The sequence below is a fragment of the Scyliorhinus canicula genome, chromosome 16 (genome assembly GCF_902713615.1).
Source record: "Scyliorhinus canicula chromosome 16, sScyCan1.1, whole genome shotgun sequence".
In the NCBI taxonomy this organism is placed as follows: domain Eukaryota; kingdom Metazoa; phylum Chordata; class Chondrichthyes; order Carcharhiniformes; family Scyliorhinidae; genus Scyliorhinus; species Scyliorhinus canicula.
The window spans coordinates 19,517,772-19,543,516 of NC_052161.1; the positions used below are offsets into that span (position 1 = coordinate 19,517,772).

The 25,745-nt window shown below is 42.8% G+C and overlaps 1 protein-coding gene across 1 annotated transcript in view; it reads left to right on the forward strand.

Annotated features, from left to right (window-relative positions):
* The window catches only part of cacul1 (CDK2 associated cullin domain 1), a 116,379-nt gene extending 98,392 nt beyond the window's left edge, over positions 1 to 17,987 (forward strand). Inside the window, 3 exon segments of the mRNA XM_038821380.1 lie at positions 1,692 to 1,830; positions 12,275 to 12,318; positions 13,689 to 17,987. Of these exon segments, the coding sequence (XP_038677308.1) occupies positions 1,692 to 1,830; positions 12,275 to 12,318; positions 13,689 to 13,738 (233 nt within the window). The 3' untranslated portion in view covers positions 13,739 to 17,987.
* Positions 17,988 to 25,745: the final 7,758 nt, after the last annotated feature.

Below are 25,745 nucleotides of genomic sequence, written 5' to 3' on the forward strand. Positions count from 1 at the left end.
CTGGAATAAATCCAATCTTTACTGTCCTAGTGGAGAGGAAAGTTTACTCTGATATCTTGGTAACATCGATGGGAATTTTTAGTTTTGAGAGTGCAGTACAAGAAATTTGGTTAATTTTCCACATAAATTTAATATTGTTTTGTATAAAAACTAACTTGCCCATTCAAAGATAACTTTTTACATCTTTTAGTCTAAAAACAAACTATTTAATTTGTTTTCTGTCAACTTTAACAATTGTAAGTTTTAGCAAGAAGTTCTCAAGATAATGCAGATTTGTAAGAGGAGGATGTTGTCAAAATCTATCTTGGGATATCTTTGCATTGTTTTAAAAATATTTCAGTTCAGTTTTAGATACGCTTCAACAGATAATTTGAAACGTTGAATCGCCCTGATGGCTCAGTCAATAAATGCACCGAATCCCACAGGCTCGGAGGGTCCCACATTTAATCTTGCATTTTGTGCTTCGTCAGCTGGCTTTAGCCAGATCGGCATGAACTTCAGCAGGAACCACCCTAATGAAAAAATTCTGTTTTATGGCACGCCATCTATTCTACTTTTGCCCCTCATGTTATTTTACTTTTAAGAGCATTGTCGATTACACGTGGAAATTAATTTCTGCACATGCAGAGTAAATTGTGAACTTCAGAAAGCGAGAAGGAAGGGTGCAAAATAAGAATGAAAGCCAAATTTCAATACAAGCCGTATTGTGCAATGTCCGTATTTGTTAAAGTGGCATTGACAGATATTCAGCTGCAAAGAAATTGCTGGTTCATGTAATATTTGTTTGGTTTCAATATTTTACCAGTGATTAGAATTATTTCTTGCTAGACATTATAAAATCCTTAGGAATGAAGATATAGTTGAAAATGTTCACTTCACAGCTGCTAAAACAGATGGTAACTTGCAACTAATTGCAAGTGTTTTTGAGTACACAGGATTCAAAGTTTAGTACCTGATGGATATTCATGTAATCAGATTCATTTCACGTAGAATGAAGCTCCAGTGAAGATTTTTCCCTTAAGTATAATACAGCACTGAAGTAGCTACTCAACCCATCATGCCCACTCACTCTCACTGAATGAAAAAGGCTGAGACAAGTAATAATATTTCTATTAAAAAAAAAGGAACTATTTATCATGATGAAACCTGGGTCAGGCATCAAGTTTTATTTCCATTTATTTCTCAACGTTATGAATTTTTATAGCTAACCAGTGGTAGCGAAAGCTGGCTTTCCCTGCATTGACTTTAATTTAGTGAAGGTACATTTGCTCCTACTTGGATTGAAGCTCTTTCTGCAGGGTTTTCTGACATTGCAGGCCGCAGCTGCCTTATCAAGGCATTGGTGTGAAATTAAGTTAACAATCAAAATGATGGTTCTCCGTACTCAGTTTCTGTATTTCCATTCGTTGTTGTATGAGGTGCTTGCTGTCATGGAGATGCTTTATGTTTAAGTTATTCACGGAGCTTTGATCCTCTGCCTCCCAGTTCAGAAGGATAAGTGAAGGAAGAGCAAAATCTGGTGTAGATTTCATTCAAGGCACCAACTTTATTATCATCGGGAAATGCATACAATCAGGAGACAAAAATAGGAAACATAATTTTATGCGTTGTTACAACAAATTGCGTTTGCTATAAAATACAGATACTGACCATGATAATACCTTTTCTTCGTCTCTATATTATTTTCTCAGATTGGGCACAGCTGGCACCAAGTCTTTTTTCTAAATTTATCCCAAATATCCTTCCCCCTGCTTTGGAATCCAAGCTCTCAGAATATGCTGCTCAAGACCAAAAACTCCAGCGAGAATTGATGCAGAATGGTTTTGCCCGGTAAGATTTAGACTCAAATGTTTCAAACCTACCGTTGTAAATATGGCTGCTTATTTATTTATTTTTATTCATTCAAGGGATGTGGGCATTGTTGGCTAGGCTGGCATTCATTGCTTATCCCTAATTGCCCTTAGGTGATGGTGAGCTACCTTCTTGAACCGCTGTAGTCCATGAGATGTGGGTGCGCGCACACAGTGATGTTAGTGAGGTAGTTTCAAGAGTTTGACCCAGTGACAGTGAAGGAACAGTGATATATTTCCTGATAATCTTTATCCCACACTTAAGGAATTGGCCCTAGAAATAGTTGATCCATTGCTGGTCATTTTCCAAAATTCTTTGGACTCTGGAATGGTTCCTGCAGCTTGGAGAGTAGCTCAGGCAAACCTGCTATTCCGAAAGGGAGGTAGAGATAAAACAGGGATCTATAGACCAGTGAGCATAACTTCGGTAGTAGGGAAATTGCTGGAGTCAATTATCAAGGATTTTATAGCACAGCATTTTGAATACTGTGGTATAATCGGACAAAGTCAGCATGGATTTACGAAAAGGAAATTATGCGTGACAAATCTGCTGCAATTATTTGAAGATATAACTAATAGAGTTGACCAGGGAGAGCCAGTGGTAGTGGCTTATTTAGACTTTCAGAAGGCTTTTGACAGGGTCTCACATAGCAGATTACTATGTAAAGCACATGGGATTGCAGGTAGTATCTTGAGATGGATAGAAAACTAGTTTTCTCAGACATGAGGCAAAGAATAAATGGGTCTTTTTTTGATTGGCAGGCAGTGGCTAATGGGATACGACAGGGAGCTGTGTTAAGGCCTCAACTGTTCACATTAAATATTAATGATTTGGACGAGGGAACTAAATGTATTATCTCCAAATTTGCAGATGATACAAAGTTAGGTGGGAGGGTGAGCTGTGAGGAGATTATCCACTTTGGCAGCAAAAATAGGAAGGCAGATTATTATTTGGATGAATGTAAATTAAGAGGGGTGGATACTCAGCGAGACCTTGGTGACCCTGTGCATCAATCGCTGAAAGTAAGCGTGCAGGTACAGCAGGCAGTAAAGAAGGCAAATGGTATGTTGGCCTTCATAGTGAGAGGATTTGAGTATAGGAGTAGAGCTGTTTTACTGCAATTGTATCGGGCTTTAATGATACCACACCTGGAGTACTGTGTGCAGTTTTGGTGTCCTTATCTGAGGAAGGATGATCTTGCTATAGAGGGAGTGCAGCAAAGGTTTACCAGGCTGATTCCTGGGATGGCGGGACTATCATGTGGAGAGACTAAGTCAGTTAGGAATATATTCATTGGAGTTTAGAAATGAGAAGGGATCTCACAGAAAGTTATAAAATTCTAACATGATTAGACAGGGTTGATTCAGAAAGAATGTTCCTGATGATGGGTCAGTCCAGAACTAGGGGTAAACCTTTTAGTACTGAGGTGAGTCAGAATTTTATCACCCACAGAGTGGTGAATCTGTGGAATTCACTACCACAAAAAGTAGTTGTGACCAAAATGTTGTGTGATTTCAAGAAGGAATTAGACATAGCTCTGGGGTAAAGGGCATCAAGGAATATGGGGGGATGGCGGGATCAGGGTATTGAATTTGATGATCAGCCATGATGATAATGAATGGTGGAGCAGGCTCAAAGGGCATCCTCCTGCTTCTATTTTCTATGTATGTTTCTATGTAAGTCAGGTGGGTGAGTGGTATGGAGGGGATATTCCAGGTGGTGGTGTTCCCATGTATCTGCTGGCCTTGTCCTTCCAGCTGGAAGTGGTCGTGAGTTTGGAAGGTGCTGTCTAAGGAGCTTTGAGTTCCTGCAGTGCATCTTTTTGATACACAATGCTGCTACTGTGCATTAGTGGTGAATGGAGTGACTGTTTTGGATGGCATGTTAATCAACATAGAACATACAGTGCAGAAGGGGGCCATTCAGCCCATCGAGTCTGCACCGACCCACAAGCCCTTACTTTCATCCTATCCCCGTAACCCAATAACCCCTCCAACCTTTTTGGGCACTAAGGGCAGTTTAGCATGGCCAATCCACCTAACCTGCACATCTTTGGACTGTGGGAGGAAACCGGAGCATCCGGAGGAAACCTACGCAGACACGGGGCGAATGTGCAGACCCCGCACAGACAGTGACCCAGTGGGGAATCGAACCTGGGACCTGGTGCTGTGAAGCCACAGTGCTAGCCACTTGTGCTACCGTACTGCCCATCAAGAGGATTGCTTTGTCCTGGATGGTATCAAGCTTCCAAAGTGTTATTGGAGCAGCACTCATTCAGGCAAGGGGTGGGAGTGATTATTCCATCACATACCTGACGTATGCTGTGTTGATTCTGGACCGGCTTTGAGGAGTTAGGAGTTGATTTACTCACCGCAGGATTCCTAGCCTCTGACCTCTGGTAGCCATAGCATTTATATGGCTAGTCCAGTTCAGTTTCTGGTCAATGGTAATCCATATGATGTTGACAGTGGGGGAATTCATCAATGGTAATGCCATTGAATGTCATGGGGAAATGGTTAGATCCTCTCTTGTTGGAGATGGTCATTGCCTGGCACTTGTGTGGCATGAATGTTACTTGCCACTTGTCAGCCTAAGCCTGGGTATTGTCCAGGTCACGCTGCATTTGGACATGGATTGCTGCATTGTCTCAGGAGTTGCAAATGTTGATGAACATTGTGCAGTCATCAGTGAACATCCCCACTTCTGACCTTATGATGGAAGGAAGGTCGTTAATGAAGCAGCTGAAGATGGTTGGGCTGAGGACACTACCCTGAGGATTGCCTAGTGGTGTCCTGGAACTGAGATGATTGACCTCCAACAACAACAACCAGCTTCCTTTGTGCTCAGTAGGACTCCAACCAGTGGGGTTTTCTCACCGATTTCCATTGACTCCAGTTTTGCTCAGGCTTCTTTGTTGCCACACTCAGTAAAGTGCTGCCTTGGTGTCAAGGACAATCACTCTCGCCTCTAGAGTTCAGCTCTCTTGTCCATGTTTAAACCAAGGCTGTAATGAGGTCAGGAGCTGAGTGGCCCTGGCAGAATCCAAATTGCATGTCAGTGAATGTCAGTTAGCTGTTAAATGTACCTGTTCATTTTTTCATGAAGTTATTTATTCATCTATCCAGACAGATCCTAATGCTGCCCCATTCCTCCAGTCCCGTTTCCCAACTTCTATTTAAATGACTTTCACCTGCACATAACTTATAAAGTGATCAATACCTACAATTGATTATGTGAAGTAAAGCTACCTGGAATCCGCCCCAATTTAGTGTTTGAACCTTTGCCTTTTGGTCTAATCTCACAGTTTAGTGCGAGGGACTACTATATCTCTACTGTTAACTGCTCTTGTGGTTTTGAGTGTTTGTTTTCTTTTAGTCTTAATTACCAGAAATAAATACAGTGCTCAGTCTGGTCCAAAAATCATTATACGATTCAGCCTCCTGTTTGCTTTGTTGATTGCCATTCTGAAGTGATTAGGAATGCTGGCTGTTCGGTCTCCTAATGCCTATGGACCTGTCAACCTCAGCCATGGCTATTTCAGTGCCATTTGTTGTGATATTTTGTCTGTTTTGCTTTTTACATGTTCCACTTTATACTTGCTCTAATAAGATATTTAATTGATGGTTTCGAGTTGTTCCCCCAATTAAGCTATTTTCCGAGGTTCTTTATTAGAAATGATTGAGAGCGCAAGTGTTCTCCAGTGCTCCAATCCACACTCGTCCATGATCTAAACTCAGTATTCCACGCTGTTCTAACAAGTGTAGCCGCATCCTATCTGCCAGTTGTTTTTTTATACATTAAACTTTATCATAAATCTCTAGTTTGAGTGTGTAACTTTGTGGTGCACCTTTTTGAATCTTGCAATGACCTAACTGTGCCAATATGATTTCCCCTTCCATGGGATCCATGATTGCCAAACCATCGAATTCTTGGTACTGTAGGTCCCTATCTTTGGTGTGAAGAAATCTGTTTAAGTCAAGGGCTCCACCTTCTGGACTGCACCCGTTCTGGCTTGTTGGACACTCCATTTGTTCTGCAGGCGGAAAACAGATAGAACGTTACATGAGTTTCTGAGCGTGAAAGACTCCTTTGCAGACATTGACATCTTCTCAAGCAGAAAAAAAACTGCAAATTCATCACTGTGGAGAGATTGCCTCTCACGGCAACTGACCGTTACAACTTATTTGTTTTTAGGCAACCAACCAATGCCTAACCAATCTTCACCCACTGATTAAACAAAAATGCATGAACACTTTATGCTTTTAATAGAGAGCTTTCCTGAGAATTCTTACCTTGCTCTCCCTGGTCAGATCGATAGACTTTTCCTTGCATTGGCTCTCTGTTTTGTGAAGGTTTTCTCTGTGAAGGTTTTAACAAAGATCTGTGTCACTTCCCTCTATGTTAGAATACTAACTGCGGGGGTCCTCAACCTCGTGTAATTCAGCAGCTCGTGACTCTCTACTTAATTCAGGGAGGCCCAAATCTCCTCCCATCCAGTGCTTTGCAAACTCTTTGATGCTTTTTGAGACATATTTCTATGGAAAAGTGTTTGTGCAAACTCCTAAATATTTAAAATGTTAGTTTTAAAATTTTGATTAGCAGTTTTTTCAGACGTTGCACTCACCTCAGCAGTGCTCTGCCTCAATATGAATTATGGCAACTGTTTTAGATTTTTACAGTGCCATGTGATTGAGCTGTGAACTTTCTTCACACTATAACACCAAGTCTTCCATGATGGCGATCATGGCTAAGCCATTGGGTACAAAGTTCATAAGGTCATAGATGCAACATTGAAATTACTGTGTCAGTAACAAATGTACATTCCAGAAATTTGCAGCAGAAATTATAGAGCAATGACAAGGAGGAGGTAAAGAACTTAATTACTGCCATTGTTGCCCAAACTGTCATTTCAGCAATTTTTGGCTCATTGTTGCCTTGTTACTATTTTTAAAATTAAAAAATACAGTAATTCCACTTGATATTTGCAACAATCTGAAGTGACAACTGTCACTGCCGTGTAACAGTATAATTGCAGGATAAATTGTACATAATTTCCATGCCTTTTGCTTCACTGTCTATCTGAAGTACATACAATAGCAATTATTTTTAAATGAAAGGTTATGGTATTTAAATGTGACTATTAGTGACTTGACCTGTCTGCCCTCGATCTCCAGACAGCCCTACAGTAAACTCTCCAGCAGAGAGGCATCATGCCCCCCTCATCTCACCCAAGGTGGCCCCTCCCCCACCCTTTTCTGCCCTGTCCCCATGCGTCCCCTTCTGACTCCCCTTCAGGCCAGCCCCCACCCCACTCATGGCCATGACCCCTCTCAGGCCTCGCCCATTGATGGTGCCCTTGGCACCCACGCAGTGCCAACCTGGTCGCCCTGTCCCCGAATACCTGGGGACTCCAATGGCATTTGAGCCCCCTGGTGAGGTCATGATGTCTGGTCTCTGGTCATGGAGACCAATCGGGCAGCACGGTAGCACAGTGCTTAGCACAATGGCTTTTCAGCGCCAGTGTCCCAGGTTCGATTCCCGGCTTGGGTCACTGTCTGTGCGGAGTCTGCACGTTCTCCCCGTGTCTGCATGGGTTTCCTCTGGGTGCTCCGGTTTCCTCCCACAGTCCAAAGTTGTGCAAGGGGTAGGTGGATTGGCTATGCTAAATTGCCCTTAGTGTCCAAAAAAGGTAAAGTAAGGTGGGGTTACGAGGATAGGATGGAAGTGAGGGATAGGATGGAGGTGTGGGCTGAGGTGTAGGGTGCTCTTTCCAAGAGCTGGCGCAGACTTGATGGGCAGAATGGCCTCCTTCTGCACTGTAAATTCTGTGACTAGTGATTCCCATCGGCCTCGCGCTGAGCCGGCGGGGGCGGAGAATGCCAGGAGACTCCGGCTTCTAATGGGCTGAGCATGTTTAAATGGTTGACGCTCAGTGAGGACGTAAACCAGATTGCGTAAAGTGCCGTAGGCCAGGCCCCAATCGGCGCCTGGTGCGAACCCCATTTAGGGGCTCTCCTGCTATTTTCCTGGAATAGCGGAGCAGGGGGAGAATCTCTCCCATTGTGTTTTTGTGCCGAAATAAATTCGCGGAATCTTATTATTCAGACACCCATCACAAAGATACATTTCCTGTTTTCCTTTATCAATTGTTCTGCTAATGTCCCTTCTCGCAGTGATAGAACTGAACCTTAAATGTGTTTCCACATTCATTTTCAATTTGATTTTGAAGTGTGGGCCAGACTAGGTAATTTTGTTCCCAAGGTGAAAAACTACATTTAATAGGTTAAAACACAGAACTCCTTGTATTTGCTGGTAAATTGATAGCAGGTGCGATCAAACCTTCTGCAATTGTAAATTGCCAATTTAAAGGAGATGCAAACTGCATGATTCCATACTTGCCAATAGATTACCTCTGTGTGTGTTTAGGTTGAAACAAAATATATGTTTATAATTCAAGATTGCTGGATTTGGTCTTTACACGAGGGAGGAACATGTTTCTTTAATTGAAAAATAGATTTTCATTATTTTAAAATAAAACCAAGTATTTCAGTTTTGATGCAAGATTTATTGCTGAGGTATCTGTTTTTGGCACATTTGAGAATATATTCATGGTGTGCAGCACTGGCCCAACCAATAAGATGCAGCCATTGTTATAACTAGAGCAAGAGGAGACCTTATAACGTCCAACAGCAATGAGGGTTAAACCCCTCAGTCCTCTCCATCTTAAGTTGGTCGTTTCATGGTCATTCCTAATTTACAATTCTTTACCCGTCGCAATTTTTCTCTGCTTTGGATGTTGCCTATTGTTACTCCCTTGAGCCTTTTGTAGTAATTAAGCAAATGTAATATCTCTTGGGCGGGATTTTACAGCCTCACCCACCCACACACTTGTTTTCCGGCGGCAGCGGTCCTGCCACAGCATCTCTTGCCGCCAGGAAACATGTGGCAGGAGAATGGTCCCACCAGTGAAAACAGCCAGAATATTCCAGTCAGTATGTTATTGCTTAATCAACATCCTGGGGGTTCCCATTGATCAGAAAGTGAACTGGACTAGCCATATTAATAATGTGGCTACCAGGACGGGTCAAAGGCTAGGAATCCTACATGAGTAACTCACCTCCTGACCCCGCCCAAAGCCTGTCCACTATCTACAAGGCACAAATCAGGAGTGTAATGGAATACTCTCCACTTGCCTGTATGAGTGCAGCTCCAACAACACAACTCAAGAAGCTCGACACCTTCCAGGACAAAACAACCTGCTTGATTGCTCCCCTTTCCACAAGCCTTCAAACCTTCCACCAGCGAGGAACAGTGGCAGCATTTTGTACCATCTACAAGATGCACTGCAGGAACTCGCCAAGATTCCTTGGATGGCACCTTCCAAACCCACGACCACTACCATCTAGAAGGACAAGAGCAGCAGATACCTGGAAACCCCACCACCTGGAGGTTCTCCTCCAAGTCACTCACCACCCCGACTTGCAAATGCATCGCCGTTCCTTCAGTGTCGCTGGGGCAACATCCCTAGCAGCACAGTGGGTGTACCTACACTCGAGGGATTGCAGCGGTTCTAGAAGGCAACTTGCCACCACCTTCTGAAGGGCTACTAAGGATGGGCAGTAAATGCTGGACTACCCAGTGACACCCACTTCCCGTAAATGGAAAAAAATTGGGATTTTTCCAGTTGCTGCTGCACTAAGCTTTAAGTTGTAAACTTTGCTTTGGTAAACACCAATTACTGTAATGAGCTCCATTAGATTTTAAGTAGTAAATCTTTCCCAATTGTTTACCCTCTCTTTTCTCCTGAAAGCACTAGCTCAGCAAGCAGTGCATGAGAGGAGGGAGCCTTGCACCTCTTGGGGCTGACACCATGAAGAGTATAAATAGATTAGTGTTATGTCAAACCTAGCTTAAGAAGCTCTGAAGGTTCAAATATCTGTTTGTGTGCAATATGCAATTTAAATGCTCCAGAGTATTGTACTTTGCTACAGATGCAAAGTAATTTTTTTTTTAAAGGGAGGGATACTGGGATCATCTGATACCGCAACCGGAAATTCGCTCTTGGATTAACCTGTTTAGAGTAGAGATGTCCTACCCACGGGTCATTTCAATTGGTCTGCTGACTGGGCAGCACGGTAGCATTGTGGATAGCACAAATGCTTCACAGCTCCAGGGTCCCAGGTTCGATTCCGGCTTGTGTCACTGTCTGTGCGGAGTCTGCACATCCTCCCCGTGTGTGCGTGGGTTTCCTCCGGGTGCTCCGGTTTCCTCCCACAGTCCAAAGATGTGCAGGGCAGGTGGATTGGCCATGATACATTGCCCTTAGTATCCAAAATTGCCCTTAGTGTTGGGTGGAGTTACTGGGTTATGGGGATAGGGTGGAGGTGTTGACCTTGGGTAGGGTGCTCTTTCCAAGAGCCGGTGCAGACTCGATGGGCCGAATGGCCTCCTTCTGCACTGTTTAAAAAAAAAAGTGTGTGACTGACTCTCAATTTGAAGAAAATTGCCAATTTGAACAACTGATGTGACAAATCAGACATACATCATTGCTGGGTGCTGTGACCTTCCTGTTCCAACAATGTTCTTCTCCAGTTGGAACTTGCAGCATAGCACACTTTTAAGCAAGTTATGCCAAATGTGTAGCTGGACTAACATACTGATGGTTAAAATTTAAGTGTGGCAGCTGCAGAGGAAGGATTTTTATTTTTGTCCTTGCATGTGTTTGAAGCAGTCGACACAAATGTTGCCTAGAATGGACTCATCACTCCCTATCTTTGTAACCCCAAACAGCCCACAACTCTTGAGATATACGCACACTCTCCAATTCTGGTCTTTTGAGTGTTCCAGATTTTAATCACAACACCATTCGTGACCAGGCCTTCAGCTGACAAGGCCTTGTGAGCACTGGATCTGCCTTCCTTAATCTCTCCACCTTTCTCTCTTTTCTCCTTCAGGAGTCTTTTTAGAATCTACGTCTGCCCTATCATCTCTTTCCCCCTCCTGCACTTTTGCCTTGGGTGCCCCCCAGGAAACTATCCTTGCCCCACTCCTGGTGACTTGATGGTGACTTCATCGAAAAGCACAGAGTTAATTTTCACATGTATGCTGACAACAACCAGCCCTACCTCACCACCTTGTTTATAGAACATAGAACAGTACAGCACAGTACAGGCCCTTCGGTCCTCGATGTTGTGCCGAGCAATGATCACCCTACTCAAACCCACTTATCCACCCTATACCCGTAACCCAACCCCCCCCCCCCTTAACCTTACTTTTTAGGACACTACGGGCAATTTAGCATGGCCAATCCACCTAACCCACACATCTTTGGACTGTGGGAGGAAACCGGAGGAAACCCACGCACGCACGGGGAGGACGTGCAGACTCCACACAGACAGTGACCCAGCCGGGAATCGAACCTGGGACCCTGGAGCTGTGAAGCATTTATGCTAACCACCATGCTACCGTGCGGCCCATGTTTCCTCCACTATTGTTAAGTTTACCTGATGTCCAGTACTGGGTGAGTAGAAATTTCCTCCAATTAAATATTGGGAAGACTGAAGTCAATGTTCTCAGTCCCTGCTCAAAACTTCAGTTCTTAGCTACCGACTTCATCTCTCTTCTGGCAACAATTTGAAACTAAACCACTCTCGGTGTTATGTTTGACTCCTGAAATGAGCCTCAGACCACATATTTCCCCATCACTAAGGCCACCTGTTTCGACCTCTGTAACATCTCCAGTCTTAGCTCATCTCCTGCTGAAACTCTCTGATCAACCTGCCATCCTCTTTCTGACCTCTTCAGTGTCGCTGATTTTAATTGCTTCATCATTGGTGTTCATGCCTTCTGTGGCCTGTTTTATTAAGTTCCCACCCTGCTTCTCTCTACCTCGCTTTCTTCCTTCAGGATGATCCTTAAAACGATCCCCTCTTGTTAAAGGCCCTATATAAATGTACGTTTTGTTGTTCTAAGGCTCAGAGGAATTGGGATCTGCCTCTGCCATTGTATACACAGTCACATTAAGCCAAGCTTGTTTCGTTAAGTAGCTCAGCCTTATGGAATGATGAACATGCACTGTGAGAAAAAGCAAGCCATAATTTCCATAATTGCCACAACTATTAATGGAGAAACACTTGTTCAGTGCCTAGTGATAGGCAGAGGTTAATAACTAAATACCACAAACATGCTCCACATGCCAGACATCTTGATATCTGGAAAATAACCTGGTTCATAACTAATGTTTTTTCCCAAAATATAAATAAAACCTATTATTCTCCTAGCTGCAACTGCAGTAGTATATGAAGGTGCAATCTTTTTTTGCACTCGTATGTTTTTTATTTCTACTGACAAAAGTAGCTTGAACTGTTCTGGTCTCGATGTGGAGAGATTTTGACTCTTATTTTCCACCTTCTCATTTGATTAGAGGGGATCAGTCACGAAAAAGAGCTGGAGAGGAGCTAATGTTTAGTAAGTGACTTTAATCTTAAACATATCTTTTCAAAGTTTGTTCTTGTAACATTGCAAAGTATGTGATTTGAATGAAGACCTGGTGTCCTGGAGTTTGCACCGGCCAAACCAATGCAAAAGATCGAGGAGTTTCAAGGGCAAGTTGGCAAGTTATGTTCATTGCAAATAAACTGGTTTAAATGCACATCATGCTAGAAGGTAGCTCCACTGTCAAAACTGGCCATGAACATATCGCCACTTGAAGTTTCCACGAATTGCACCTGTTTGCTGCCCTCTTTCTGATGTGCAAGAACTCTAATAGGGATGTTTTTAAAAGCTTTTAAATTTTTTGTTAACTTATAAGAAACTGACTACTGTACATTAATGAAACTAATATATGGTTCGATGCAGTTTTGTGAGTTATTTTCTGTTTTTTCATATCTGGTCACTCGCAGGTCCTGGACTAGATACTGATTGAGAAACCCATTTTGACTATGTTAATGAAAGTGCAACATTCTTTAATCAAATATTACTCCTTAAAGCCTAATTTTTCTTAAAATACAGTCTAAAATGCTGCACGATTGCACTGATTCATGAAAGGTTTTAGTTTGTGGATCCTGATGCTGCTGTGTGCTGGAATGGTGGATAAGGAAGGCCCCACATGACCGTGCCAGGAGCCAGAGGACGATTTTCGAATAGGGGGCCAATTAAAGGCCATCTCTGGGAGCCTCATCCTTTTCAGGACAATGGGCAGGCTCTTGAGGCTGAAGGCCAATAAGATCCCTTCCTGGACTGAGAAATTGGTAACGCAGCCCTCAGACACAGGAGCTGCAGTTGCAGATAGGAAAAAGAGAGTGTCTTTAAGATGGAGTTGCCCTCTCGAGAGCTTTAACATTTTTGTAAATTAAAGAGGCCTCAATTGCCAGGCTGCCATCATGGAGGGACCAAAACTATTACAATTGCAGGGAGAGTGTCGGGGACGAGATCCCCAGCTGGATGCAGCACTATCCTCTTCCTGGTCTGCTGCCTAAGGCCTTCTTCAACCCCTGACCTCAGTAATGGGCCGCATGATGAATGGAAAATTCCAGTTGCCATGTAATCAGTGGCCGCCATTTTCAACCAAACATTTGACCCTTTGTATTTGATATGCAAATAGGTGGAAACTGAAAAACCCTTCCGGAAACCAGAGTGATTTGGGACACACTTGTATCCGCATCACTAATGGCACTCAACGTGGGAACACCTGGTTATATAACTTTGTGTCTTACTCTAGTTTCCCCGAGAAGAAATGGTGTAGTTTATTCAAATATTGCAAATGTTTACTATTCCTTGACCTTTTTATTATTGTGTTAATCTAACTATTTTTATTTCCCCTCCCTCTTGTGTTTTAGATGGGTCAGCATCATCATCATCATGTGCAAATACAAGAGGATTCAGATAGTGAAGAAGTGAAGACTTGTTTTCTGTTGCCTTGGAATAAAAGGACTGAACTGAAGGCATAAACCGTACAGGGAGTTATGCAATGGAGTGGCATCTGCTGAAGCTCAGGCCTGTTTTACTCTTGCCCTCTTTCCCCCCCCCCCCCCCCCCCCCCCCCCCCCCAAAAAAAAAGAAGGACTTGTCATCTTTTAAGTTTTGATTCTGATGATCATGCTGCTAATAGACTTTGGAAGTACTTTTTCCAATGGCTCAAAATATGGCGTTGTGCCTGGACCGGTTGTATAGTGTAAAAGTTCGTATTGAAAGAGCTTCAGCATCCTGGCGATGGTTTCTGAATGGAATTAACTTTTTTTTTGCAAGAAGCACAGTGTCCAGCAATCTTCTCGCATGCTTGCCATTTTCATGACTTTTTAATCATTCAAACACCCGATAAAGGTGCTCCCTCTTTTACTGTGTCGGTCAGGGTATGTTTCTTTTTGTCTGTTTAATTCCTAAGGATTTGCTTTGGAGAAGCAGGGATTATAACTCTTTGGTATTTACTGTAGTTTCTACACTAATCCCCATCCTCGCATGTTTTTAAACTGTTGGTCCACTCGTCTGTCAGAATCTGAACTAAACTCCGTTTGCAACTTATTTAACTAAATGATTTCACCATAGTGAGAGATCATGAACATCCAAATGTGGATGTATGGTGATCTGGAAATAGGTCTTTAAAACATTGAAAATTCACTATTGGTAAAGGATTAACCAAAAACAGGGTGCACAAAAGTAATCTGAATTAGACTTAACAACCGGTTGATATACATAAAACCCCAACTGCATTATTTACATTGAATGTATTTCCTATTGAATACAGTATAACTTAATGTTTATGTAACACTGTGCTAAATAATTACCCTCCCACCACACCAATTCTAGAGCATTTTATCAGCTTTAGTATTGTGGTATATTTTGCTATTGTAGGTATTTTGACTGCGTGAAGACTGTGCCATTTGTTACATTATTCCCGTTGCCTATTGTCTTGAATCTGGTTAATTGAGCGGCAGTCAGAATGTAAAAAAAATTTTCTCATACAGTTAGTCTGCTCTACTAAATCTGTGCAGTTAATGCATCGCTGCATTTGCTGCGATTGTTTTCAGTGTCACCACTGCTTCACTGTGAAGGAAGGGCAGTAATCTTCAGGATATTGAAGCGGAGGACAAAAGCACAAGATGGAAGCTATCCTGATAATTTCACATTCAACACTTGCGTGGTATTAATCTTGCTTCATGGGTAACTTTCCAAGTTAATTCAGTGTGACTGTAAAAACTGTAGGAAAAACGTATGAGAGAACAAAATTGTAAATTTTGGGTTAAAATTGAACAACTCTTGCCCATCTGGCTTATAGCAGTTATTTCAAATGTGCAATAAAACCCAAAATTGGATTTTGGATATTATAACACTCTTTTGCTCACTTCTGTAACTATTGTAGTAATTGCTTACCTTTGCAGTCCTTAACTGCAGTCCTTAACTGCAACCTGTTTGCATATTATTACCTACTGAATCATCAGGGGTAAGAGTGTTACCTGTGAGTGAAATTTTAATTTTAAGACGTTTTCTTATGCACCCATGTAAATTGGTGATGACCAGTGGTACGGGCAGACTGTAACGTAAAGTCACTAGAGTCCCAGATGACCATAGGCTGCTTTCCCCTTTGAGGGGGAGAGCTGACTGGTGATGATTTAGCCTGAGAATCTCCACACCTCGGGCGAGGGGCAAGATTGCAAAGGCGGGTCTTCCGTGAATAACCTCAACTGGTACGGGAATTGAACCCACGCCGCTGATTACGCTCAGCATCACAAACCAGTTGTCCAGCCGACTGCGCTAAACTGGCAGAATGTAGAACCCTATTGAAATTAATTTAGCGCACGAGTATTACGGGCTGTAATTTCTTCTGTTAAAACATGCTGAAATATGACAGCTTAGCAACCAGTCTAACAATGCTTTGAGGCCTCTATGCAAGCTAGAAGACATGTTTAACATTGTAGATGAATCAGCTTTTAATTTGAAACATAGTGATGCATTTCCCAGCAGTTAATCCTTATATTGAACATAATTTTTGTCACTGAATCCCTATTTTTATTAAGACCTAAATCTTTGAGTTTGGTTGAAATGTTCTTGTGGCCCTAACAGATCAGGGACAGGACATTATAGATTTCCCATAAATCACTAACCATGTTTTCAGCTATTTTTATTTATTTCTGTGAGCTGTTTACAGATACGCATTTTAATGCCAATGCTCCCCGACCCTCCCTCAGCCTCCACCTGTATTACTGGTACAGAGCTCGCATGCTACAGTAATGCACAATGTGCCAACCAAACTGAGATCCTGAATTGCACCTGCTCTTTTCAGTATTTTGTTAAGCAAAGGGGTGATTTTGGGGAGTTGCAGCACTGGACTCCGAACTGATCCTTCAAGGCCACTTTGATCTGTCCATATAATTTACAACATGGAAGACTGTCATTTGGCCCAACTGATCTGTACCAGTGTTAATGCTCTACCTGAGCATCCAGCTGCCCTACTTCAACCAATGTAAAATTCTAAGCTTTTCTGTCATATGTACTTAACTAGTGTCCCCTTAGAGACATCCATGCTATTGGCTCTAACTGCTCCATGTGGGAGCAAGTCTCCTCCCCCCCCCCCCACCAATCCCAACTGATGTAGTGAGGGTCTTGTGAGGCGAACAGTGTAAACTATTTAAGTGCCCATCTTTTAGCATCTAATTTCACACCCTGCACTCCACCAATTTTAAAGCATTTATCTGAATTTGCTCCCAGAGGTATTGACCATTTATGCTAATGACGTTGTGTAAACTGAAAAGAAAGTTTTTCCCTAAACTGTTTTCACTGCTATTTTGGGTAAACTTTTAAAGGAAAATATTTTGATGTACAAGTATACATTCCAGATGTGATTCGCAGTGCTCCATGTAAAAACGGAAAACAGAAAAGTGGCTTTGTGTCTTGCTGAGGTGGTGTTCAATTGTAGATAATTAATCTTTATTTTGTAATGCTGATGCCAGTTTCTAATATTTATGAAATTTGGGTGGGGTAGGGGAATGATTTCCACAGTACATTATTTGTACTGAAATTATAAATGAGTTTGTAAAAAGAATACATTTATAATTTGGCTATATTAAGCGGAAATCAGGCTAAATTAATTACAATTACTAAATCTTTGAGTTGTTTCAGATATGATCAAAAAGCTGTGAAAAGATGTCATAGTTTGTGCAAAACAAAGTTATTTTTTCAAAATGTATAATTAAGGGATGAGAATTTGACTTATTTAATACAGTTTTTATGCATTAAGGCACGATAAGGGTAGTGAAGTGGCCAGGTGATTTGCAGAGCTTTTGAGCATTGAGCATGAAATAAGAAGTGTTTGTCTCTTCAGTTGTAACCTGTGCAGCCTCAACCTGCCTTTCACCATAGACTCCTTGGGGAAGATTCCAGGCTGCAAACACAAAAGACATTTAGTATGCTAAAGACTGGCACAATATTGACAACTTTTCATCTCTGCGGGTGTCTTTTGTTTTCTGCCAGCTGCCAGTAACTGGCATGGAAAGATTGTAACCTCTGAGGAGATAAACATACAGTGGCAAAGTTTGCAGAAAAGTGTCACAAGTTTTTGAAAATAGCCTGGTAGCTGCTCTAAATACTATTATCTTAAAGCTATAATGGTAACAATTTTAATCTTAAGGGTGTCAAGTGTGGGGGGGGGGGGAGGAGGTGGGGGGGTACTTATGACTAAGTCATCTACCCCAGTGCCTTGGCTGCTAAAGGCACAAAGCTCAACCCTCGTCTTGAAATAAGGGGTTAGGGGTTGTTGTCGGGGAGAGGAAGGGTTTACAGACCGAGATAACGCACAGAAAATTTGGATGTATGGGCAGGATAAATATCCTTATATCTAAATATCAATTGAAGCTTAAATTAACAGCACACTTGAAAATTAATATTTGAAGTCCCAAATTTATATTCTTAGGGTTCATTTTTTTTTGTCAGAAGTGAGGATGTTCCCTTTTGTTGAGAGTTGTTCTGCCGGAGGTTGTTTACCGTTGCAGCATACAGTGCAAAGGGCCAGCAGAGATTTAAGCTGTGACATCTGTGGAACTGTCTGTCGACTCTATTTTGAGCAACTTAAATTTCAAGATTTACAACATGAAAATTGTAAAACAATTAAAATACAAATAAAGACAGCCAGGCGATGAACAGCTGGTGCACCGTGTTTGTCTTATCCATTGTGTTACAACTCAGCGACATAAATCTCAGTGCTTCGCACCCACGAAAAGCCAATTATTCACCCAGGAGACGCAAAATGATTTAAAAGAATTCTTAATCCAATTCAGGGAAAAATAATTCTGGGAAATGTCATTCCGACCCCCACAAAGGCACGGAAAACAAGTTACATAAGATGACAATGTTCACAAGGTACACCATCAATGTTTGCACTGATTCAGCACTTTGCTGCACAAGCCAACAGTGTATTCTAAATGTCTATGGTCCTGTTCAAAAGGAAAGACCTTCTAAAATCTAATTACTTCTGTGCTTGGCTTTGTCACATTTCAGAAATTTAGGTGTGTAGTCCCTTTTAAATACGAGCGTTTCCTGCACTTGAAGCGAGAGTCACTTTTATCTAAAGTGCGAAGTATTTTCAATGTAATATACATTTCCATAAATCCTGTTGGAAAAAATGAATGATCATATCTCTTCTCTAAAATGCTGTCAAGGTATTAGATTTTATACCGATTGGACTTTCGTCCAAATTTCTGGGGAATGACGTGAGTGTGTGTGTGTGATACATTGGTGTTTTGACACTCCCTGTCAGAGGTTTGTGTCTGTGGTCAGCTAGGCTATAATATATATGATGGGCAATCCAAAATGCCAGGGAGATCCAAAATGCCAACCTATGGGACTATTTCCCTGTGAAATTGGTTAGCCTTAACCCAAAGGCATTTGATTAATGTACGACACAAATGGTTCCTGCAAGTTCTGATCATTTTTTAATTCTGGATTTATGCAATAGACTGAACTCCTGTATTGGTAAAGGTGGCTTCAATAGCATAGGTCAGAAAGCAGCCTCCAGACCTCAACTGGTTTCTCAATGGGAAGAAAGCCACTTGGTTGGCATGTCCCCGAGCAAGGTGGCTACTGCAGAGAACTAGCATTAGACTCCTTCCTATTTCCAATTGTTACTGAACTTACGAATGATGCAAGAATATTAAACCTAGCTGTCCACAAGAGGCTTCTCCAATGGCTCACTGTGTAAATATGTATTACTTAGTTCAGATCTGAACATACTGGCCTCAATTTCTGGTCTCTAGTCAATTAACTATCCTAAGTTTGGGAGCAGTTGGAAAGCTAAAGTACTAGGAATTGCGGCCGGGGGGGGGGGGGGGGGGGGGGGGGGGAAGGAAGGAAACTAGTAAAGATTCCCATTCCTTATTACTTGCTAGTCTTAATTTTAAAAGTGGCAATTGGATGCAGGCAGAGCAGGTGTCCACTTTGATACACCTCTGATTGAAATATCCATCTATACTCTATACTCTATCTCTATCTATACTCTCACATGGAGAATGATTACTTGATGAGCATCTGAAAGTCACTCGTACTTTACCAATGAGCTTCAGGATTGGAGACAGAAGGTGGGTGGAGGGAGGAGTGATGGATATTGCGGAGCGGAAACACTATCCCTCTGGGTAGATAGACTCAAACCAGGGAAGCCTTTTTAGTAAATGTCTTACAATATGGAAACCTAATGAGGCCAATTGAAATTTCTTCACAGGCAGAAGTTACATTTACTTATCTTTTCTAACAGATGTTTCTGGAGAGAATACCTTACATTGAAATTCTTCACCTTTATTAGTTTGAAAATATATTCTATTGTGTAGAAAGAGTGATTAAATGATAATATGTCAAGTTGTTTCTAACCTGGGTGTATTTTTAAATATGGCACTTAAATTAAAATGGTACCATCTTCGCGTTTCGATTGAAGAGGCCAGCCCTCCCATAGATTTCCAAGGTTATGAGACTATAAGAGATAATTCATGCTCCTCGGAGATTGCATAGGAAGTAAGTATTATCTCCAATGCTGCAAATTGCAGTGAGGTGATATCCGTTTGTCATGGCGTAATGACATTCAACTGTCATTCAAAATTAAAAGTTAGCCCTCTACAACACACTTTTTTTTTCAAAAGTGCTCGAGCCTACAGAACAACATCTAAATAGTTTGTGCAAATCTACTTTGAGTGAGGTAGTAGGAGTGCTTAGTATGTCTTCAAATAAAAATGCAGCTGTAGCAATGTGGCCCTGCTAATTATCTTTGAATATGGTTGGAGAAAAGAACTGGTGCAGTAAGTAGGAATGTCTGGGTTTAAAATTCAGCTTATAGAAATTGACAAATAGAATTGAAAGCAAGGCGCTATGCTACACAAGATAAAGTAACTAAATTCATGTTTGCACTAAAACAAGTTCCTACTATATGGTAAAGTTGCTTATTTTGTTAAAGGAGAAATGATTGTTAATTTGATATTGGGATGTCTGATTGGGATCTGCAGTACCTTGGGTGTTTACAGCTCTTTCACTATAATGATTCAGTTTGCTGCAAATTTGCCAGGAATTGTTTTTGTGACCATTAAGATGTATGTAAATAATGGCGTTTATTTCTAGATCAGACTGTCTCTGATAATTATTTTGCGAGACAATAAAAATTTAGCTTTAATGTTAGTTTTTGTTTGCCTAAAGTTATGGCTTCTGATTTGGATGTGGTTTCTACTTATTCCGTCACGTTAAGTGACTTTTTTTGGCATTCTTCTGATTCCATTTGCTAATTCTGTGTTAATTCACACCCTTGCCGTATCATTTAAGTTCCGTCATATGCTATAAAACTTGTAAGGCTATTTTCTTCTGTGGAACGGTCAGCCTGGATTTCCTTGATTCTTCATTTATTTCATGCTTATTGACCTGCTGAAACGCACACTCCAACTTCAATGTTGTCTTATTTGTCATTGCATTTAGCTAAACATGTGGAGTATGGTAAATTTAACATAAAACAAATATGTTTTATAGCAGGCATTAAATATATACCCTCTTTAAAAATGACCAAAGTGCCAAACAAATCGTAGACAGTCAAATCCTAGTTGTTAGTTCACAATGCCAAATTGTGTTCAGGTAACACCTTTAACACGACATAACCTCTGAAAGTGCTTCGCTGGAGTAACATAAAACAAAGTACAAAATCGGCCATGTGAGATACTAGGGTAGATGGCAAAAAGCTTGGCCAAAGAGGTAAGTTTTAAGGCCCTTTCTATAGGAGGACAACAAGGCAGAGAGGAGGAGAGTTTCGTAGAATCATAGATGTTACAGTGCAGAAGGAGGCCATTTGGCCCATCATGTCTACACGGGCCCTTGGAAAGAGAACCCTATCTAAGCCCACACCTCCACCTTCTCCATCAGTAACCCCACCTAACCTTTTTTGGACACTTAAGGGCAATTTAGCATAGCCAATCCACCTAACCTGCACATCGTTAGACAGTGAGGAAGACGGAGCACCCGGAGGAAACCCACGCAGACACGGGGAGAACATGTAGACCCCGCACAGACAGTGATCCAAGCCGGGAATCGAACCTGGGACCCTGGAGCTGTGAAGCAACAGTGCTAACCACTGTACCACCGTGCTGGTTTGGGGAATGAATTCCAGTGCGTTGGGCAAAGTTATGAATTCTAAAACTGAGGTAGTCTTTTAACAGGAGCCAATGTAGGCATGCGCGCATGGGGCTGAAAGGTAAACGGAATTTGATGCGAGTTAGGACACTGGCAGCAGAGTTTTGGATGAGCCTGGTTTTCTGGAAGCACATCATGTGCTCTATATGGCATTGAAGTTACAAAGAGTCTGGCTCGGCCTCTTGATTGTTGCCACGAATGGGGATTGAGCGGGGGGCTGGACAACAAATTCTATGGTTGGGAGCGAAGGCCATAGCTTCAGTCTTCCCCAGATTTAGTTGGAGGAAATTTCTGCTGATCTAGCTCAGTCTGCAGGTTGGGACATGATCTAGTGAGTTATCGGAGCATTTGCTTTGCATTCTCTTCACTGTGAATTCACCTTTTAACTTGGTTTTCGTTCTCTTTATCTTTTAATTAGCCTTCCACACTTGCCACCTCGTCTATTTCCTATCTGCCTTCCAATTACTCACTTTCTTTATCCATCTACTATTCCCTACTGCTATTTTCCTCTTCCCAATTAATGTTTTATTCCCTTCTCTACTTTCCTTGATTGCTAATTTAATTTCCATCTGCTTTTCTATTCTCCATATCTTCCTTTCACTTGTACCAGCCTCCTCGAAAAGGTGCTGGAAGGTGGCGACTAGGGGCTTTTCACAGTAACTTCATTGAAGCCTACTTGTGACAATAAGCGATTATTATTATTATTATTATTACCTGTCTTCCCTTCCCTTATCTGCACTGCAATCACCTATCCTCATTTTCCCCCCGCCCCACTCATCCACTCCAACTTTTAATAGCAAAGTAGTTCATTATGTTCATGAGAACATTAAGGTTATGTTTGAAGCTAAGTACTAAATGCATCACCTTGAAGCTGGGTTTCAATTGAACTTATTGTGGAGTCATAGTTTTGGTGTGAAATTGAGATCCTAACAGCCACAATGTTCTTTCGCATGTCTGAATGTTGTTAGCTAGAAATAAAAAAGCAAAAAGCTAATGTATTAATGGAAATCTTCAAGGGCTGTCGAGTGCTTTGCACTTATCCCTGTTACAATAATACAATGAATAATGCAACTCCTACATATCCCATTGAATTCTACCTTTGAATGAAGGCAGGCATTTCCACAATCAGAGTACAACTGTTTCTCAATGTGTTACCACTGAAAATGACCTATTGTTCCATTTTTCTAACTTAGCTTGCTCTTACTAACTTTTTAAATTATTTATGGGATGTGGACGTTTTACTGGCAAGGCCAGCATTTATTGTCCACCCCTTTTCCCCTTGTGCAGGTTTTGTTGAGCTGCCTTCTTGAACTGCTGCAGCCAATGTTGTTACAATCCAAGTGAGGAGGGGGTTGGATGGTTGCTCCCTTTTCCCCATTCCTTTGACCACAGCGGGTTTTGCTGAAGACGATGTACTTGCTAATTCAGTGAGTGTTTAACTCTTTACCCGTGGTGATAGTAAAATAACCAATCAGGCAGGTTGTCTGGAGTTTCCACAAAGAGAGGTTAACTTTATTAGACTTAACCTAGTCTTAAGAAAAATAAATAAAATATGCTGCAACCTTCGCACTCGCACTCGAAGTTCACGCGCGCACACAGATTGACAGAGTGGGGAAGGATGGATTGATCAAATTAGACTCCAGAAAAATAAAAGGGGTAGGGAATGGTTCATAGCTTAGCGGCTTGACTGGCTTCAGGATGATGATGGTGGTCCTGTTGATTTCCTTGTGGGTGTGTTTTGAAGATATAGCCCGCTGATTTGGCTGTACTTGAGCTAGTACTGGGGGATTGACTTCCTTCAAGAAGTCTCCCATCCCTGGGTGGTCACGGTCAGCAAAGAGAGTTTAGAAACTTGCAAGGTGATTTGGGGTGCGAAGGAGGAAGGAGGGACCTCACTCGAAGCTTCCCTCATTAACCTCTCAGTTGCTTGTTGCCCTAATGAAGAGAATGTGGAAGTTTCAAACAAAGGGTGGGCCTGTCACATGAAATGAATGGAAATCGCTTATTGTCACAAGTAGGCTTCAATGAAGTTACTGTGAAAAGCCCCTAGTCGCCACATTCCGGCGCCTGTCCGGGGAGGCTGGTACGGGAATCGGACCGTGCTGCTTGGTCTGCTTTAAAAGCCAGCGATTTAGCCTGGTGAGCTAAACCAGCCCCTCTGTCACCCAGTGATTCAAATATAGTTGTTACTAGTGTAATTCCACCTAATCCATTCATGTTTGGGAATATCTCAGACAGAGTCCAATTGCTCAAGTTATTAGGTTTAAACCATATTCCCATTGTAGCTTCATGAGTTCATGCCTGGAAACAGTCGATTAAATATCCTAGATTACTGCCCTGACGCCTCGCTAATGGGGAAAGGATGTGGCTCACTCATTTTCCTGAGACTATTGTCCTTGATAGATATTTGCAGACATGATGGACGCGATTCTCCGACCCCTATGCCACCCTGGCACCCGCACGCGATTCCCCCCCCCCAAACACGGCGTGCTGCGTTTCACGACAGGCCACCCGGATGGGCCGAGCGGCCTGCCCAATCCGCTGGTCGCTGACGGCGTGAACAGCGCGTGAACTCTGCGTGTGCGGCCTGAGGGGGTGGGGGGGCAGTGTGATCTTGCGCATGCACGGAACCGCCGGCGTGTTTTGACACATGCACAGGAGGTTCTCTTCTCCGCACCAGCCATGGCGGAGCCCTACGGGGGCCGGCGCGGAAGGAAGGAGTGCCCCCACAGCACAGGCCCACCGCGATTCGGTGGGTCCTGATCAAGGGCCAGGCCACAGCGGGGCCTCCCCCCCCCCCCCCCCCCGGAGTCGGATCCCCCCCCCCCGAGGAGCGCACCTGCGAGGTTCCGCCGGTACGTGAGCTGTGCGATGCACGCCAGTGGGACTGGCCAAAAACGGGTGGTAGCTTGGCCCAACGGGGCCTGGAAAATTGCCGGGGAGGGGGGGGGGGGTGCCTTTACCAATGGCCCCCGACCGCGTGGCGTGAACCTCGCCCCTGCTTGCTAAACGGCACCGGAGAATACGCCAGCCGGCGGTGGGGCAGGATTCGTGCCGCCCCCTGGGGGGGGTTGGAGAATCCCGCTAAATATCTCCATCTAAGTGGATTGGAATGTAGTGAGTAAAGTGATCCAAATTGGGTAGCCATCTTTGCCTGTGTCTTTTTAAAACGTCAGTTCGGATTTCCAGCTGATGGATTTTTTAAAAATCATAATTTGGAATAAAGAATGTTTTTGTGACAATATGGTAAAGTTACATGCACAGTGCTATCAGGGAGTTCCAGGATTCTGGCCCCGTGACATTGAATTTCGGAATGGTGTGTGACTTGGAGCTGGTGGTGTTCCCGTGCACCTTCTGGTGAGCACGGCTAATTATGGATGGCAGAGGTCACAGGTTTGAAGGTGCTGTCAAAGAAGTCTTAGTGAGTTGCTGCATTGCATCTTGTAGATTGTACACACTTCAGCGTCCATAGATCTGTGATGGATCACTTAGCATTCCTGGCTGAAGGTCATTTCAAAGGCTTGTTTTAATTTGTAGATATTCTGGTTTCCCCCTCATTCAGGCAAGGGGAATGGGGACCAAGACTCTCCATTAAATCCATCATTGAAGATGGTGACATTTGTTGAACCTCCTCCTCCCATTTAGTGAACCAGAAATGTTTTTGCAGCAATCCTGTAGTTTCATGGTCATAGTTACTGAGACTAAGGTCTTTATTTCAGATTCATTTTAATTCCTCCAGCCACCTTGATTGGATTGGAACTCGTGGGCTAGATTTAATGGAGTGCCATGGTCCCCACTCCCCTTGCCAGAATAGATGGGGGTGAGACCACCCACACTCTCGACAGCTGCTCTGTAGCTATTGATCCCTGAGCAGTGTTAAATGGCTGGAGGTGGGACTTCTGCCCCTATCTGGCAGGGAATCCCAGCAGGAATGACCAGCCCTTCCCTCGTTTCAGCAGCACCACCACCAGGAGAGGTGACCACTGCTGAGACTACAATTTGAGCTGATGGACTGGAGCCCAAACTATTGATGTCTAGGCTCTCATGGAGACCAAGCTGACAGTTACCCCCCCCCCCCCCCCCCCCCCCCCCCCCTCTCCCTGCCCATGCTCCACACCAGCCCATACAGCTAAAGTCGCCAGTCTTCCCACATGGCAGGCCACTCCCACACCTTCCAACACTGCAGGTAAATTGCTGCAATGGGATGAGGTTCTTAAGTGGTCACTAATTGGTCTCTTAAAGGGCCTATCCCA